The sequence below is a fragment of the Salvelinus fontinalis genome, chromosome 6 (assembly GCF_029448725.1).
Source record: "Salvelinus fontinalis isolate EN_2023a chromosome 6, ASM2944872v1, whole genome shotgun sequence".
Classification (NCBI taxonomy): Eukaryota; Metazoa; Chordata; class Actinopteri; order Salmoniformes; family Salmonidae; genus Salvelinus; species Salvelinus fontinalis.
In genome coordinates this window covers 57,922,964-57,941,995 of record NC_074670.1, presented here as the reverse complement: position 1 = coordinate 57,941,995, position 19,032 = coordinate 57,922,964, and the positions used below count along the sequence as shown (strand labels likewise).

Genomic DNA, 19,032 nt, shown 5'->3' with positions numbered 1-19,032 from the left:
AGTCTGATGGCCTGGAGATAGAAGCTGTTTTTCAGTCTCTTGGTCCCAGTTTTGATTCACCTGTACCGTCTCCGCCTTCTAGATGGTACAGGCCGTGGCTCGGGTGGCTGTAAATGATCGTGCCCGTTAATTGAAATAGGGGTTGTATGGAGCTATACCTCTGTGGAGGAATGCCACGGTTTGATATGGTAAGCAGTATTAGGACCTGCACATCCACAGATGCCTCACCCCCTAGTGAGATGCTCTCTTTTCATCTTGACAGCCAGGAAAGAAATCAGTCAGTGCCACCTCCCTCATTCTAATACTAGAATATCTGTGCAAAGAGCTGTGAGTTAATTGATCATTCAAGATATTGTTTCAAGTCCTGGGCCTCGGCCTGTATTAAAGGCCTCAATACATAGGCCTGTATTAAATAGTTGTATTCTTGCTTTATGTATTTCTTCTTTTTTCCTCTTTGTGGATTCCACCACAGCAGTAGTTCTTGAGGGAATTCGTAAGGTTAACTCACATATTGTCTCTCTCTATCTAGCTGGTGTTCCACTGCCCCTAACAGCAGACTGCTGTGAACTGTCATTCTACAGAGGAACAATTAGGTCACCTGATTTTCAGGAAACACAAGTGTGGGCAACATGACAACATCCATAGAAATATATTGAAACTTACTGTAAATAGAAACTCTGCATAACATTTAATGTGGCATATCCAACCACCACTTCCTGTTAAAGAAAATATGGACATTTTGACACCTGGATTGTGTTCTTACTAACAGAACTGCAAATTGACGAAAAATCTATGTGACCTAACCATAATAGACCATTGGGTGTTGACAAAAAAATGTACAAGGAAAAGGAAGTTGTAGAAATTGCAAAAGCTGTGGATGTAGAGCTGTGAATGTCAATTATCCCCCTGTTAGTTGAGTTTATTAGGATGCCCATTAGCTACTGGACACGCAGCAGCTATTATGCCTTCAGAAAGTATTCACACTGACTTTTTCCACATTTTGTTGTGTTACAGCCTGAATTTAAAATGTATACATTTTAGATTTATTGTTACTGGCCTACACACAATACCCAATATGTCAAATTGGAATTATGTTTTTAGACATTTTTACAAATTAATAAAAACTTAAAAACTGAAATGCCTTCAGTCAATAAGTATTGGATGGGAGACCAGATGCTGCTGGAAGTGGTGTTGGAGGGCCAGTAGGAGGCACTCTTTCCTCTGGTCTAAAAGATATCCCAATGCCCCAGGGCAGTGATTGGGGACACTGCCCTGTGTAGGGTGCCGTCTTTCGGATGGGACGTTAAACGGGTGTCCTGACTCTCTGAGGTCATTAAAGATCCCATGGCACTTATCGTAAGAGTAGGGGTGTTAACCCCGGTGTCCTGGCTAAATTCCCAATCTGGCCCTCAAACCATCATGGTCACCTAATAATCCCCAGTTTACAATTGGCTCATTCATCCCCCTCCTCTCCCCTGTAACTATTCCCCAGGTCGTTGCTGCAAATGAGAATGTGTTCTCAGTCAACTTACCTGGTAAAATAATGGTAAAATAAAAAATAAAAAATTCCACCCGTTTTGTTACGGCAAACCTAAATAAGTTCAGGAGTAAAAAAGCTCTTAACAAGTCACATAATAAGTTGCATGGATTCACTCTGTGTGCAATAATAGTGTTTAATGTGATGTTTGAATGACTACCTTATTTCTGTACCCCACACATGCAATTATCTCTAAGGTCCCTCCATTTAGCAATGAATTTCAAACACAGATTCAACCACAAAGACAAGGAATGTTGTCCAATGCCTCGCAAAGAAGGGCAGCTATTGGTAGACAGGTGAATGTGAAGTTATTCATTACACTTTGGATAATGTATCAATATACCCAGTCACTACAAAGATACAGGTGTCCTTACTAACTCATTTGCAGGAGAGGAAGGAAACCGCTCAGGGATTTCAGCATGAGGCCAATGATGACTTTAAAACAGTTACAGAGTTTAATGGTTGTGATATTGCAAACAGGATGCACATTTTGGAATATTTGTATTCTGTACAGGCTTCCTTCTTTTCACTCTGTCATTTAGGTTAGTATTGTGGAGTAACTACAATGTTGTTCATCCATCCTAAGGCACAAAGATAAAAATGTTAAAAATGTGGCAAAGAAATAAACCTTATGTCCTGAATACAAAGCGTTATGTTTGGTGCAAATACAACACATCACGGAGCACCACTCTTCATATTTTCAAGTATGATGGTGGCTGCATCATGTTGTGGGTATGCTAGTCATCGGCACAGACTAGGGAGTTTGTAGGATAAAAAGTAACGTAATAGAGCTAAGCACAGGAAGAATCCTAGAGGAAAATGTGGTTCAGTCTGCATTCCAACAGACACTGGGAGGCAAATGTACCTTTCAGCAGAACAATAACCTAAAACGCAAGGCCAAATATACACTGAAGTTGCTTACCAAGATGACATTGAATGTGCCTGAGTAGCTTACAGTGGTTCTTCCTGTAAAAGTTGCGTCATACTGCAGCACACCTTGTGGGCTGCTGCAGAATTCTATGCCACGATATTTAAGTGTCAGCCATTGTTGCCATTAATGCTAGTTAGTGCAAGTTTGACCACCAGAGGGCATTTTTAAAAAGCATTTGACTTTTTTTATATTGGCTGTATTCGAGAATGTAAAACCTTTTTTTGTATGAACATAGTATATGGGATTGATTTGAAGAAATGTAGCTTAATTAATTTGATTAATATTATGGTGTTTCTATTCCAAGAAAAACGAAAATCAAAAACCCTCCGCTACAGTACTGCAGTAAGAGCTAAATAATCCTAACATGTCCACACCTTAACTGTAGTCTAACAAATATCCAAACAGAGATTCAGTGAAAATTAAAATCAAGACCAGTCCCCATGCTTGTCTCAGAGCAGCGCGAAACGGTGCTGAAATAGTTGACCACACGCGGGTAGGCTATTGCTTCTGTCTTCAATATGCTTTAAATGCCACAATATCACAAATAATGGAACACACACAATTCTTAAAACTCTGAGAAGGGTAATAAGAGGTGATCTGCACTGCATATTAAACTGACATTCTTATTGCTATATTCCACACGCTACTGTGTGTGTTTCGATCCTCTCGCAAACACACTTGTTGTCTTGACCTCTGAATGCTGTCTTTTCAAAAATATTGGTAGACTTGGGGATTTTGGTCATGGACAGTGCTATTTGCAAACACTATCAGATGCCTGTGTTACGCAGAACGCGAAAGCCCGGGAAAATGAACAGGTACAGTAGGCTACAATACTGTAAAGTAGGCCAAATAATGCTTAAATAAATTGACTGCTGGTCTTCACTGTATGCTGCACATTTTTACGTTGTATTCCATTTCCAACAAGACTATTCAAGCGATCGGCTCCCTAATGGATGAAGATGATGAGTGCTCGGCAAAGGCCATCTGTAATCTGCTGGCATCACGGTACAACATCGCTCTAATCACAGTCAGAAGACAGTTGAAGAAACTTGCGTGGACTTATGGAAACGTGTTCCACAATAATTCACTGTTGCCTCCATTTTCAGGTATCATGGCTCGAGAATTCTTTGAGGAAGAAATCGTCAAGAGATATGCTGGACCCTTTGTCGGAGAGGTGTTTCTGAGACAACATTGTTTCTTTCAAGGTAGGACTATAGCAATATTTTGTTATGTTTAGGCCTATGTACATGTACAATTATAGCATTGTGCCTAATGTTGGATGTTAGGCTAAATATATTAATTTCTTCTCCAAATGCAGACAATGCCCCAAAACACACTGTCGCTCAGGTTTGCATTGCAAATGAGGGCATAAACTGGGTCAAGACACCAGCAGAGTAAGTAGACCTTTATGTAGTAAAGTAAACATAAATAAATAAAAGTCCTGCAACACATACGGTAGGCCTACAGTATATCTAAAAATATTTTTTTCATCTCTACATGTTGGTCTCCTGATTTAAACCCAATCGAACTTGTTTGGCATTAACTGAAAACATTCATCTGTAACTCTGCCCAGCCTACAAGCAAAGATGAACTGCTGAAGGCCATCAATATGTTTTGGCTTGAGAAATTGCCAATACAACAATGCAACAAATACATTGATCATCTCAGCAAGTTTTTACCCGTGGTCGTGGAGCTGGGAGAAGTGCAACTAAAATGTAGTTGAAAAAAAAACTTCTGCATTTTGAATGTCTTTTCACTCATTATGTTATTAATGAAAGCATAAAGATGTTGATGAAGAACTGTTATGGCCAAATTGGGGGATTTTCACACCTACAGCAGCCGGGCTATGAAGAGTTGCATGTCAATTCATAAACCATGTCCCATGGAATCTCTTCCCAACTATTTTGCAATCTATATGGCTCTCCGACATTTTGTGGTTGCATGAGGTCGAGTTAAAAATGTAACACTTCAGAGTACTAAAGCATCAAATACATTGCAAATTGGGGGATTGTCACATCTACAGTAGCCGTGCTATGAAGAGTCTGTTGTCCTGCTAATAGGAAACATTTTTTGCATGATGGGCTACACCTGTTACAGTACTACAGTACACTTGTGAAAAACAAAATGCCTCCAGCTGTCCATCACTACTGTAAATAAAAACACAGCATATTGTTTACATTCTTTATTGTAACCATAATGTCACAAATAATTTGTATCTACCTTTCCAATTACTTTTACAGCTTTGGATTTACAGATGTGCGCATTTCATTTAGTTTTTGTTAAATCCAGTTCGAATTGAAGTATAACTTCTGTATGACTGAAGCCTTTAGTGAGAGTTATAATGCTTTAATATTAAATAATTGATGCCCTCCGAATTCATACGGGGCATTTTTTATGGAATTTTTGTTAGGGCAAATATGCTCTGTGAGAATATCTAACAGTAATAATTGCTTTGTAAATAAGTATGCATTATGAAAGGATTAGATTAATTAGTTAAATAAAGTCCACCTGTGTGCAATCTAAGGTTCACATGATCTCTCACATGATCTCAGTATATATACACCTGTTCTGAAAGGCCCCAGAGTCTGCAACACCACTAAGCAAGGGGCACCACCAAGTAAGTGGCCCCATGAAGACCAAGGAGCTCTCCAAACAGGTCAGGGACAATGCTGTGGAGAAGTACAGATCAGGGTTGGGTCATAAAGAAATATCCAAAACTTTGAACATCCCACGGAGCGCCATTAAATCCATTATTAAAAAATTGAAAGAATATGGCACTACAACAAACCTGCCAAGAGAGGGCCGCCCACCAAAACTCACAGACCAGGCAAGGAGGGCATTAATCAGATTGGCAACAAAGAGACCAAAGATAACCCTAAAGGATCTGCAAAGCTCCACAGCGGAGATTGGTGTATCTGTCCATAGAACCACTTTAAGCCGTACACTCCACAAAGCTGGGCTTTACGGAAGAGTGGCCAGAAAAAAAGCCATTGCTTAAAGAAATAAGGAGACACGTTTGGTGTTTGCCAAAAGGCATGTGGGTACAAGGTACTTCCAATCCAAGATGGCGTAGCAGTCGGACGTCTTTTGTCCTCGTCTTGTCGTGTCCCGTATACATATATTTTTTATCTTTTCTTCGCATATCTTTTTATATTTTTTCTAAAACTCAACTTCAAAACACTCTCCTGCAACCAACCTCACCCAATGTGGTGCGGATCTGTTTTTTTCTAAAGTATTATTCACCTCATATTCGGAATCCCCCAACAGCAGCTAGCCAGCTCACTAGCTACTAATCAGCTAACCACTGCTAGCGGTCATCAGCTAACCTTTAGCTCAGAAAACTCTCGCCAGTTTATACAATGCGACTCAAACCAGAGCATACCGTACATATTTTCTCTCCACATCCCCGGATTCCTACCGCAAGCACTGGACATTTTCACCTGGATCTTCGCTAACTAGCTAGCTAGCTGCTATCCGAGTACTGGCTAACGTCCGTCCCGGAGCAAGCACCAATTAGCCTGGAGCTAGCCCATGCTAGGCCCTTTCTCCCGGCTAGCTAAAAGAGGGCCATCAGCCACTCCTGGGCTACAATACCCGGACCCCTTCTACTGCCGGAAATTCGATTATCGTGGATTTATCGGTGGTGACAGTGTTACCTAACCTAGCCTCAGTGCAGTGGGCAGCTGGGAGGAGGTGCTCTAATTCTCCATGGACTTTACAGTGTCCCAAAACTTTTTGGAGTTAGAGCTACAGGATGCACATTTCTGTTTGAAAAAGCTAGCCTTTGCTTTCCTGACTGACTGCGTGTATTGGTTCCTGACTTCTCTGAAAAGTTGCATATCGCGGGAACTATTCGATGCTAGTGCAGTCCGCCACAGGATGTTTTTGTGCTGGTTCGAGGGCAGTCAGGTCTGGAGTGAACCAAGGGCTATATCGGTTCTTAGTTCTACATTTTTTGAAAGGGGCATGCTTATTTAAGATGGTGAGGAAATTACTTTTAAAGAACAACCAGGTTAGGGGAGGGCTTGGTCGGCAGGGATGTTCTTGTCCCATCGCGCATTAGCGACTCCTGTGGCGCGCCGGGCGCAGTACATGCTGACACGGTCGCCAGGTGTACGGTGTTTCCCCAACACATTGGTGCGGCTGGCTTCCGGGTTAAGTAGGCATTGTGTCAAGAAGTAGTGCGGCTTGGATGGGTTGTGTTTTGAGGACGCACAAATCTCGACCATCGCCTCTCCCAAGTCCGTACAGGAGTTGCAGCAATGAGACAAGACTAACTAACAATTGGATACCACGAAATTGGGGAGAAAGGTGTTTAAAAATATATATCCCTTACACAGCCTGGAGTTGGGTGCTCGTGTTTCTTGGCCCAAGCAAGTCTCTTCTTATTATTGGTGTCCTTTAGTAGTTGTTTCTTTGCAGCAATTCGACCATGAAGGCCTGATTCACACAGTCTTCTCTGAACAGTTGATGTTGAGATGTGTCTGTTACTTGAACTCTGTTTGGGTTGCAATTTCTGAGGCTGGTAACTCTAATGACTTTATCCTCAATGTTATCCTCAAAGCGGGCGAAGGTGTTTAGCTTGTCTGGGATTAAGTGTCCCCGACATGGCTGGTTTTCCCTTTGTAATCTGTGATTGTCTGTAAACCCTTCCAAATAAGTATTGTGTCTTGAGCCATTGAATTGCGTCTTCATTTTGTCTCTGTACTGTTTGTATTCAACCATATTCCCAGTCACCTTGCCATGGTTAAATGCAGTGTTTGGCGCTTTCAGTTTAGCGTGAATGCTGCAATCTATCCACGGTTTGGGTAGGTTTTCATAGTCACATTGGGAACATCCCCTATACACTTCCTGATGAACTCAGTCACCGTGTCCACATCATTATCCGAGGCTACCCGGAACATATCCCAGTACGTGTGATCAAAACAATCTTGTAGCATGGATTTTGATTGGTCAGATCAGCGTTGAGTTTCTGCCTATTGGAAGGGAGGAGCAAAATGGAGTCGTGATCTGATTTGCCAAAGGGAGTGCGGGGGAGGGCCTTTTAGGCATCCCGGAATAGAGAATAGCTGTGATCGAGTGTTTTCCCAGCGTGAGTGCTACAGTCAATGTGTTGATAATACTTCATTAGCATTTTTCTCAAATTTGCTTTGTAAAAATCCAAAATTACAATAAATGCTGCATCAGAATATGTGGTTTCCAGTTTGCATAAAGTCTAGTGTAGTTCCTTGAGGGCCGTTGTGGACTCGGCTTGAGGGGGAATATCCATGGCTGTGACTATAACCGAAGTTAATTATCTTGGGAGGTAATATGTTCAGCATTTGATTGTGAGGTATTCTAGGTCGGGTGAACAAAAGGACTTGAGTTCCTGTAAGTTATCACAATCACACCATGAGTGGTTAATCATGAAACATAGACCACGCCCTTCTTCCCGGAGAGTTCTTTATTCCTGTCTGCGCGATGTACTGAGAACCCAGCTGGCTGTAAGGACAGGGACAGTATATCCAGAGAGAGCCATGACTCCGCGAAACAGAGTATGGTACAGTCCCTGATGTCTCTTTAGAAGGATATCCTTGCCCTCAGCTCGTCTACTTTATTGTCCAGGGACTGAACATTAGCGAGTAATATACTCAGAAGCGGTGGATGGTTTGCCCGCTTCCTGAGTGGGACTAGAAGTCTACTCCGAATACCTCTTCTCCGCAGGCGGCGTCTTGGAGCAGCCTGTTAACAAAGGATCCAGTTCGGGAAAGTCGTATTCCTGGTCGTAATGCTTACTGCCGCTCTGATATCTGAAAGTTCTTTCCGGCTGTATGTAATAACACAAAAAAACGTTCTGGGCTGAAAAAATCTAAATACTGCAATGTTGCTTAGGAGCTAGAAGCAGAGCTGCCATGTCTGTCGGCGCCAGTTCATTGCATTCAATGAGCATCAGGTGACCTCCCTTCAATATTAGCTAACTAGCTAATGTTATACTGCATTTAAAGTCAATCTGGCGTCATCAAAATGACGACAAAAGGTTTTACTACAAATTATTTGCCTCCTTTTGAATGGCATTGTCGTTCAAAACAATATTATGATGAAACATGCAACCCATGAATACATAACTGAGTGACGCATTAAACTGTTTTTGGTGTGGGTACAGTGAAGAAACCCATAGTGGCGTGTCTGGTGGGGTATGCATGTCGGTTTGAAGTGTATTGAAATAGATTATACAGTGGTAAGGCATTTTCAACACACAAATGTTTCTTAAAAAGACTAGAAGAGAAGTAGTACATTTCTCTTCAACCTTCAACCATGAAATACTACCATGCATGTTATTGATGTTAGTTCTGTATGTGCAGCTAAGGGCAAGGTGTGCTGCTCTGTTTTGAGCCAGCTGCAGCTATGCTAGGTCTTTCTTTGCTGCACTTGACCATATTACCTGACAGTAATCAAGATGGAACAAGATCAGAGCCTGAACAACAAGTACAGTTGATGTGTCTAGAACATTTTTCTATAACAGACATACCTCTCTCCATCTTCACAACTGTACCTGCACAAAAATACAATTTCTAACTAAATCAATATGGAATTAAAATGTGAATTATGTATGCCTCACTCCAGGGCTCCCGTAGATATGGCTACCTCTGGGTATATTTTAAGAGGGACGCCCATTTCATTTTTTACACCATCTGTTAACCTCAGTCACTGAGGAGATTTGGATCTTTGGTCTCCTTAACTGCTTCGGGGGGAAAGACTGCAATGAATTCAGCGACGTTAGAGTTTTAACCAAGTTAACCCACTCTTTTCTGAGTGCGTAAAAGTTACACTGGAATATACATGAAGCATTAACGTGAAGAATGACAATGAACTATGCTGAAGAAACAATCGTAAAGTTTCAAAAAAGGCCTGCGTGTAGTACTCTATGATAATGTGTTAAACAAAATAAAAAACATACATTTGGGATATTATAAGAAAAATAACAGAAAAAACAAATGGGAGAGAGTCAAATATATAAATTGTGTAAAATACAAAAACAACACGGAGCAATATTTAAATCATGCCTCATGGGCCCATAGATAGATTATATTCTCATTTCAAAACGTATTTCTCCTTGACAAGAAAAAAATAACTTACAAAAAGCCTAGGGGGGTGCAGGAAGGTTGAGAATAACATTTGGAGTCTGGAGAGTGAAGTCCCACAGCATAGACGATCCCGACTGAGCTCTTCAAACCCATGGTAAACGGACACTATTTATTTCAGGTGCAACAGTTGAAGTTTTGATCACTTTATTTTCTTACTTCCCGGAGGAAGTCAAATTTGATGGTAATGGTAAAAATCTAATTACCATTATGTCCCAGAGAGGAGCTGGGAAAGCAAAGGCCTCTTGACCCAAAAAGTCTGTGGTATTCCTATCTTGTCCTCTTCTGTCCATGTAGGAGAGCTTAGCCATACCCTGGATATTTTCAAAGACTCCATCATAGACTGAGAAACACGGTCATTCTAAAGCTAGCCGACATGAATATTATGGCTTTCTGTCTTATTTATAACACATTGTGTGGCCTAAAGTGTGTGGCCTAAATTTATAACATTTAGGCCACACACTGGCCATAAGAGTTTAGGGAAACATATTTCCAGACAAATACGCCACCGGAATACGAGAAAGCTAAATATACTTTTGAACGCCTTTGAGGACATGGCGTTTCATAAAGCCATATTTCAACTTTCTTGGACCGCTGTGGAGTTTGATTTAGCTGTGGACAACACTGCCCAGAATCACAAAGTGAATACAAAGGATCAATTATGGATGATTGACAGAGATAGGCAGCCATTTCCGCACCAGAAATGACAAAGTTTAAAACACTCTCTCCCTCGCTTTAATAAAGCATCTCTGGCAAACTGGGCTGGCACCTCTGTCTCCCCAAACTCACTGCAGAAACATCCATCAGCACAGTGCTGACTTGTTATTACATGTCCCATAACCTTTCAGCCTGAGGAGACACTTCACAACCAAAAGACTACGAGATCTTCAATGACTGCTAACCTGGCTGCAATAAGCCATCATCCACTCAACAGTGTTTTAGTGGGTTTACATGTCATCAGTTAAGTCATTATAGTGGCGTAAATAAATAATAATAAATAATTAATATTTTAACTTAGGTTACATGTAACTAAAAGGTTTCAATGTCAGCATTTCTATTAATGAGAACAGGTTGGTTATTCAGTAACATACAATAACTGTGATTATACCTGTAGTAATTATATTGATGGTAGCTGGGCAGTAGATCGGCCTACTTTTTATGAAGGTTTGTCAATAGGCCCCGGCTGTTGGGAATATAGCTGCTCTTTAAGAAAGCGGATGGCCTCTAAAATCGAAAGCGGAGAATACAGTATTTATAATTTCCGACATGCCTCTTTTCCAAACGTCAAGAAACCTCCTAGAGTTTTCAGAAGCCGGCTTCTGGGATTCAACCAAGACCTTCGACAAAGCCGTTATTGCAGAGAAATGTACACCACAGCTTCTCTAACAAACAAACAGCTACCGACATCAACATTTCGTGGAGGTCGTTTTTGTTTCGAAAGTGTGAATTTTCTGAAAACCCATCTCCCACAGTCAGTCACTTGGTGGATGTTTAATTCATTTCTCAGTCAGTCATTTTGTTCTCTTCCGACTGGAGACTGATGAGGTGCCTCCTATAAAGAAGCATCCCCACTTCAAAGCTACTATTAAGCCCATTACCGGAGCTATGTGTTACCTCCAGAGCACGTGGCTACAGGCATTAAGCCGGGGTAAAGCTGGCGAGACCGATAGACACAGACGCCCTGGCAGTAGCTGTGAGATCACTACAATGCTCCATCTTGACTCTCCAGGCCTGACCTAGAAGAGGAGAAAACTCCTAGCGTCAGCAGCAATCCACGGCTGCCTGCACACAAAGGCCCCCAAATTGCCCAAGAGAAAATGTTAGTCATGCTATGAAGATTTTCCCACATAATGAAAAGTTGGAGCCAAGTTCAATTTTGGTCTAAATCTGTCTGGGGGATCTGAGTCGAGCAAGTCGAGCAAATTCAATATGAAAGTCACTGCTGGGATTTGAAGGGAGTCAGACTGTAATATTAAAGGCTTAGCACGAGGAACTCTAAAGCCGGGCTTTTGAATGTGTGAAGCAGTGTGTTCCCTGTGTAGAACCTAAGAACCCTCTTACTTCCTTTTATTAGGAAGGTATTGGTGGAGCATCAGGACAGGTAGTGGTACGTAGCTCAGAGGGGGTGAGCTCTAACCCTGCCAGAGGACAATTACCCCCACGTAGTGAACTTAGAAGTGGGAAGCGGAGCAAGCAAAATATAAATGTACATGACAAAAGCCTGTCGAGTTTGTGCATGAGTGGGTGTGAAAAAAAGTTCAGAAATACGTCTTTGCTTTCTGAATTCCTTCTGCTGCCAGCCCTGTGGCACTTCTCTCACACTGCAACACCAAAGAAGAAGAAAAATATATATATTTTTTTTGTAATCGGTGAAAAAACAAAAACTACTACCATTAGATACACCACCACACATTAACTCTCCATACATACATTGGAAAATAAGAGACCATGATTATCTGTGAGTTGGCATCTTGCTTCAAGTCGGCGGATTAAAAGTTAATGAAACAACTTATTGGAGAGTGGCGAGAGACGGAGTCGTGATAAGTCTAAATGAAGGAGTGAATGTCCAAACTAAAGAATAAAAAGGGGGAACATGAGATTAAGAATAGGTCAGGCAATAATTATTTTCCAAAACAGGTGGGTTGGGGAGGGGGAGAGAGAAAAGGGCAGCTTGAGGAAGCCATGAGCCTGGAGATGGAAGGGGCCTGCGGGGAATGTTGGGGGGCTGCTTACGTCACAGAGCAACACAGGTCTCTCAGGGGAAAAGACTAACTCTATTAAAGAGCTTGAAGATTGTCACTTCTGCTAAGTTAAGTAGAGGTAATTGGAGGGGGGGGGGGGGGGGGGGGGACTTGGCTGTCCACAAACAGCAGTGGTTTAATGAATTTCTAAGTCCCACTTATTGGTCTTTGGTTTCTTGTTTGAATAGCATTGCAACTTTCTTAATCATTCTTAAAACACACAGCCGAAAGAAAACAAAGCATCAAAGTGTATTTGGACAGCCGCGTTTAGTATTCATGATCTATCGTGGTGGTTAGGGGTCATTTTGTACTGGTCAAATAATTATGCTGTATTGATCTTTCTCCCTGTGTTATTATCACACGCTGCAATATACATTTCTCACACGGTCTCTGAAAATACAGGTAACAGCCAAACTAAAGGAACCACCAACATAAATTATGTTAATAGGGCATTGAGCCAGAACAGCTTTTTGCACGTTGGCATAGATGTCTGGAACTCTATTGTCGGAACGCGACGCCATTCCTCCATGAGAAATTCCATCGTTTGGTGTTTTGTTGATTGTGGTGGAAAACTCTCTTAGGTGCCATTCCAGAATCTCCTATAAGTGTTCAATTTGGTTGAGATCTGTTTACAGACGGCCATGGCATATGGTTAACATAGTTTTCATGCTCATCAAACCCTGCAGTGACCACTCGAGCCCTGTTGTTGGGGTCATCCAATGGGGGCATAGCCATGGTGGCCAAAATAATGGCCTGTCCAGCATCTTTATACATGACCCTACGCATGATGGGATTTTAATTGCTTAATTAACTCAGGAACCACACATGTAGAAGCACCTGCTTTCAATATACTTTGTATCCCTCATTTACTCAAGTGTTTCCATTCTTTTTGGCAGTTAGCTGTATGTTACACTGGGCTGAGAGATCAGCAAGTGTGGAGAGAGTTGAGCTGCATTCTACACTTGATCAAAATGGGTACACAGATAAAACACTATAGTGCCCTGTGTTCAACTACATTTCCAAAAGTAGATATCAGCCATTTGTATAAGAATACCTTAATAAATATAGAATACAGCTACCACAGAATTACAATCTGATAGATACGGAATATATATTTACTAACGCTATCATTTACGCCAAAGGAATTTAAAATGAATTCATTGGAACATATTTGTTGTTCAAACACAGGCATACAGTTTGACTACCATGGTAAATGAGAGAAGAAGAAGTGAATAACTGGAGAACTTGTGAGTAATGAGCCCATGGCAAAACTGCAGGGTGATTTGCATTTTCTCTGCAAGCAATGTTCCTCCCTATACTGAAGAACTCACAACAAGTTAGAGCAACAGAAATAGCCAGAGCTGGTGGTCAGGTCACTAAGGTGGTGGTCAGGTCATTGAAAGCACCAACTTTGAGCAGCCACATAACGTTTTGGCAGTGTAATATTCAAGGTGGTAACTTTGTATGTGTCAACTATTTTTGCCATTCTACCCTGGCCAGAAAGTACTTTTGACGTAGGATATTTCATCCAAGATAATGGGCGTCTACTTTTGTTTAAGTTAAATTAATTATTAAACTACCATGAAAGAGCACTTGCAATGAAGCCTGTCCTTACGTAGTCCACAGGTGGTAGGTACTGGAATTCAAAAAATACAGTGCATTACGCAGCTGTGTTTCGCATGGCTGTTTGCAGCACACCGACTATGGCAGAGAAAAGGTTACATTAACATAGTGCAATCAGAACACAGGCCGGCAAGTTTGATTTCCTGTGTGTTGTGATCCGTGACAATTAAGTGCATTCATATTAATTGTGAGTAACCTTCGCTATGCTCCAAGAGGCCAACATGTCCCCTCTATCTCCTCCTCCGCTCCCTTCGCTTTCAGTAAAACAATGCGAGGCCTGAAGAGGAGCAGCGGGGTGGGCTTCCAACAGCGCTGTGCTTCTCCCAGCCCCCCCCATCTCACCCCAGGGTGCCTTTCTCCTGGCTAAGCTTGGCCTTCCGTGGGCGTCCAAGACGCTGCCGCAGAGCGCCGCTCCCTCCCTCTGTGGTCACGAGTTCAGCGGTTTGAAAACATCCAGAGGGCGAACCTGGCCTCCCTCGGTCCCCTTGGCACTAACTGGCCTTTTGCCGTGTGAGGAGGAGTGGTGTGATTTTCATAGCTAGCGGTGCTGAACTTTACAGCTCGGCAAGGTGCAAAGGGAGCGTTATGTGGGTTTTTCAAACAGAAATGATTTACGCCAATTTCCCACTGATTAATGAGCAGGCAGACAGTAGGTAAACAGCACAAAGGCAGGTCTGGGAACAGTTTTATGTTATCAGATAAAGCCAAACAATGCAAATGTGTCTTTAGCTTAATGAAAGCAAGAACTTGGGAGGTTACCTTAAGGCGGAGTATGTGTCCATCATTGGTGGGATTTTTTCAAAGGAAGAGAAAAACAAAGTTTTGCTGTTTACCTTGTTTTTTCAACTGTGGTTTCTAGCTACACGGTTACTCAGCCACAGAAAGAAAGATGGGCGGGGGAATTTTCAGCAGAAATCTATTAATCGCTTTGGAGTGCAGAGCACGTTGTGTTGTTCTGTGGGTGTGCATGATCTTTCCAGTGAGACCACACCAAAGCCTAGTCGTTTTCCAAGCTGATAGGATGCCAGGATATTGCCTCCGCTGTATCTCCCAGAACAAATAAATGGCCCTCTGGGGCTACTGCCGGGCCATCTCCAAAGATTGGGGGTCGGTCATAAAAGAAGATCTGCCACTCATCTGATAATCACTTTATATGCACCATTCATTGATTCGCATTAAAAAACATCTCTTCGACAGTGGGGCTTGGTGAATAATTGAGAGTGTTCGTCTGTCATTGAGGGTTCCTCCGGGCTGTTGGGACCAAATTAAATTTGAACAGCCCTATCTACAAGAACGGAAGATGAGAACTTTGTGGGTGGAAAAAGGCTCCCACAACGCAGTTGCCGTGGCCTAATTATGGTTGAGTGACGGGCCCATCAAAGCTTGCTGGAAACGGGCACACGACTGAGAGAAAAAGAGAATTATCTTAACATGAACTATTATCAAAACAGATTAAAAATAGGGGGCTGTGGGCAGCGAATGCCACTCTTGGTGATGGGGGAAACGGAGAGATATTAAAGACACTCGTTGATCTTATGGTGAGGGCCGCCATGCTTATTAAGGTCTCAGAGACAGGGAATGGCTGGTTTTCTGATGTGGAAAAGAGGGACTTCCTATCTATTAGAACCTAATAGATAGAGTGGTGATGGAATGACAGGCTATGGGCTTCCACTCTATGCTTGTTTTAAATGGGCAATGCTATGGGCTATTCTTGTTCAACCAAGCCCATCGCTCTGTGTGAATCAGAGCCTAAGAGATCTCCTGACATAGATCCAATTAGCAATGGAAGATATCCAGCAGATGCCAACTTCTTCTGTGTTCACACAGGCAGCCCAATTATGATATTTTTAACCCCTAATTGGTGTTTTGACCAATCACATCAGCTCTTTTCACATCAGATCTTTTCAGAGATTGGTCTGATTGGTCAATAGACCAATTAGTGGACCAATTAGACCAATTAGTGGAAATAATATCAGGATTGGGCTGCCTGTGTGAACGCAGCAATAGATGAAGCAAATGAGGTGTGCATACATTTTTTGTCAGAACTGTACTGAGATTTGAGTGAACGTCAGTAGACGTTCCCCCATGAGGAGGGTAGAACATAACTAGAGGAACAGGTTGGCCAGAATGGAGGTTCATTTAAGGGCCTTAAGTTCCACCTAAGAATCAAGAGGCTTAAGTCAGTAAGAGAGTAAGGACCATACCTGACAGGGTTACTGGTGAGAGAGACACGAAGGGACTCCAGGCAGATGAGCAGCTTGTCCTCACTGATGCCAGAGCGCAGCTCGTGGACATATTCCTGTGATGATAGTGTACACTCATGCTTGCTGTTCCTTAGTCCTCCCTGCAGAGAAAACGCACAGAAGAGATTCATTATTATAGTACGGAAACTGTAGTCTTATTACTCTGTTGAACATTGATCAGAAAATAGTTGCCAATCCTAACACAGGGAAACATACCAAAGGTATCACAAATACTAGATCAACAGAAAGAAAACAAGTCTTAAATAGAAACACAGAGAAACCCATAACTTTTATTTAGCCACTGATTTTGATAACTGCATCACAAAACATAAAGCCTTTAGCTGGGGGTGTTGTAGGTGCCATTTAGGATGGATTTATGGATTTAGGATCTTATCCAGCTGAAACACAGATGATCGCTTGTGGCAGGAGGAAAGGTTCATGGCCATGGGATCCTCAGGTATCACACCTCCTCACCAGCACACATCAGGAGTAACATATCAAAGCACTGTGGATTCCAGCAGGTGACAATGACTACTAGTACATTCTAAAAAAAAGAAACGTCCCTTTTTCAGGACCCTGTATTTCAAAGATATTTCGTAAAAATCCAAATAACTTCACAGATCTTCATTGTAAAGGGTTTAAACACTGTTTCCCATGCTTGTTCAATGAAACATAAACAATGAATGAACATGCACCTGTGGAACGGTCGTTAAGACACTAACAGCTTACAGACGGTAGGCAATTAAGGCCACAGTTATGAAAACTTAGGACACTAAAGAGGCCTTTCTACTGACTCTGAAAAACACCAAAAGAAAGATGCCCAGGGTCCCTACTGGTCTGCGTGAACGTGCCTTAGGCATTCTGCAAGGAGACATGAGGACTGCAGATGTGGCCAGGGCAATAAATTGCAATGTCCGTACTGTGAGACGCCTAAGACAGAGCTACAGGGAGACAGGACGGACAGCCGATCGTCCTTGCAGTGGCAGACCACGTGTAACAACACCTGCATAGGATCGGTACATCCGAACATCACACCTGCGGGACAGGTACAGGATGGCAACAACAACTGCCCGAGTTACACCAGGAACGCACAATCCCTCCATCAGTGCTCAGACTGTCCACAATAGGCTGAGAGAGGCTGGACTGAGGGCTTGTAGGCTTGTTGTTAGGCAAGTCCTCACCAGATCACCGGCAACTATGTTGCCTATGGGCACAAACCCACCGTCGCTGGACAACACAGGACTGGCAAAACGTGCTCTTCACTGACGAGTTGCGGTTTTGTCTCACCAGGGGTGATGGTCGGATTCGCGTTTATCGTCAAAGGAATGAGCGTTACACCGAGGCCTGTACTCTGGAGCGGGAACGATTTGGAGGTGGATGGTCCGTTATGGTCTGGGGCGGTGTGTCACAGCATCATCGGACTGAGCTTGTTGTCATTGCAGGCAATCTCAACACTGTGCGTTACAGGGAAGACATCCTCCTCCCTCATGTGGTACCCTTCCCCCATCCTGACATGACCCTCCACCATGCCAATGCCACCAGCCATACTGCTCGTTCTGTGCCTGATTTCCTGCAAGACAGGAATGTCAGTGTTCTGCCATGGCCAGGAGGAGCCCGGATCTCAATCCCATTGAGCATGTCTGGAACCTGTTGGATCGGAGGGTGAGGGCTAGGGCCATTCCCCCCAGAAATGTCCGGAAATTTGCAGGTGCCTTGGTGGGAGAGTGGGGTAACATCTCACAGCAAAAATTGGCAAATCTGGTGCAGTCCATGAGGAGGAGATGCACTGCAGTACTTAATGCAGCTGGTGGCCACACCAGATACTGAGTGTTACTTTTGATTTTGATCCCCCCTTTGTTCAGGGACACATTATTCAATTTATGTTAGTCACATGTCTGTGGAAATTGTTCAGTTTATGTCTCAGTTGTTGAATCTTATGTTCATACAAATATGTACACGTTAAGTTGGCTGAAAATAAATGCAGTTGACAGTGAGGACGCTTCTTTTTTTTAATGAGTTTAGATACTGCTTGTGTCCACCCACGCTCATCTCCCATGTGAAACTAGCCTTTATCAAATACAGGAAACAGGCAAAGTAAATTAGCAATTTTTTTGCAACAACACGAGTTAGACATTTTCTTTGTGGATCACAGTGATTTGATCCATACTTGACATGCTAAACAGGGTAATGTCATTGACAATCTCCCAGTGGTGCTACCATGAAGAGGAGCCAAAACTTTGCCTTCCTTCGCCGTATTCAGATTGAGGGTTAGGGAACGGGGATAGGGAACGGGAATAGGGAACGGGGATAGGGAACGGGAATAGGGAACGGGGATAGGGAACGGGGATAGGGAACGGGGATAGGGAACGGGGATAGAGATGCTCCGGATGTGTTCTAACTTCCCTCAATCAGCTAAGGCTGAACTGACACAGAGGTCTATCCCACAGGGAGCTGCCAACCCTCCCGACTAACATGCATGCTGATGACAAGCGGCCATGCTTCTTCTAAATGGATTCCTGTGTAGAACTTTAAAAGAGAGGCTAGCACATGTTGCACAGACCCTCCCTGCAGCTGGCAAAGACAGACACTGTTTCATCTCGCATGAACATACCGCTACACAATACTGGTGGTTTGATTGGGTTTCACTGTTGTAGAGCTACTGTGAAATAGCTGATGAGTCGATGCCTCATACCTAAAACAACATGTCTGTGGTCAAAGATGACTGCGGGAAGGGGCGCAGCCAGGACTGGTGACTGAATTGTTATGGGTAAACAAAAAACGAATCATTGAGTCTATCATGTATATTACAGGGCCTGTCCAAACAGTCCCCCTTCTC

General features: G+C 42.8%; 1 protein-coding gene across 5 annotated transcripts in view; it reads right to left on the bottom strand.

Moving 5' to 3' along the window:
- The window catches only part of diaph2 (diaphanous-related formin 2), a 727,774-nt gene that overhangs the window by 535,732 nt on the left and 173,010 nt on the right, over window positions 1-19,032 (bottom strand). For all 5 annotated transcript variants that reach the window (XM_055927231.1, XM_055927234.1, XM_055927235.1 and 2 more), the window contains one exon: window positions 16,158-16,297. In XM_055927231.1, coding sequence (XP_055783206.1) covers window positions 16,158-16,297 — 140 coding nt within the window. The remainder of the gene's footprint in view (window positions 1-16,157; window positions 16,298-19,032) is intronic.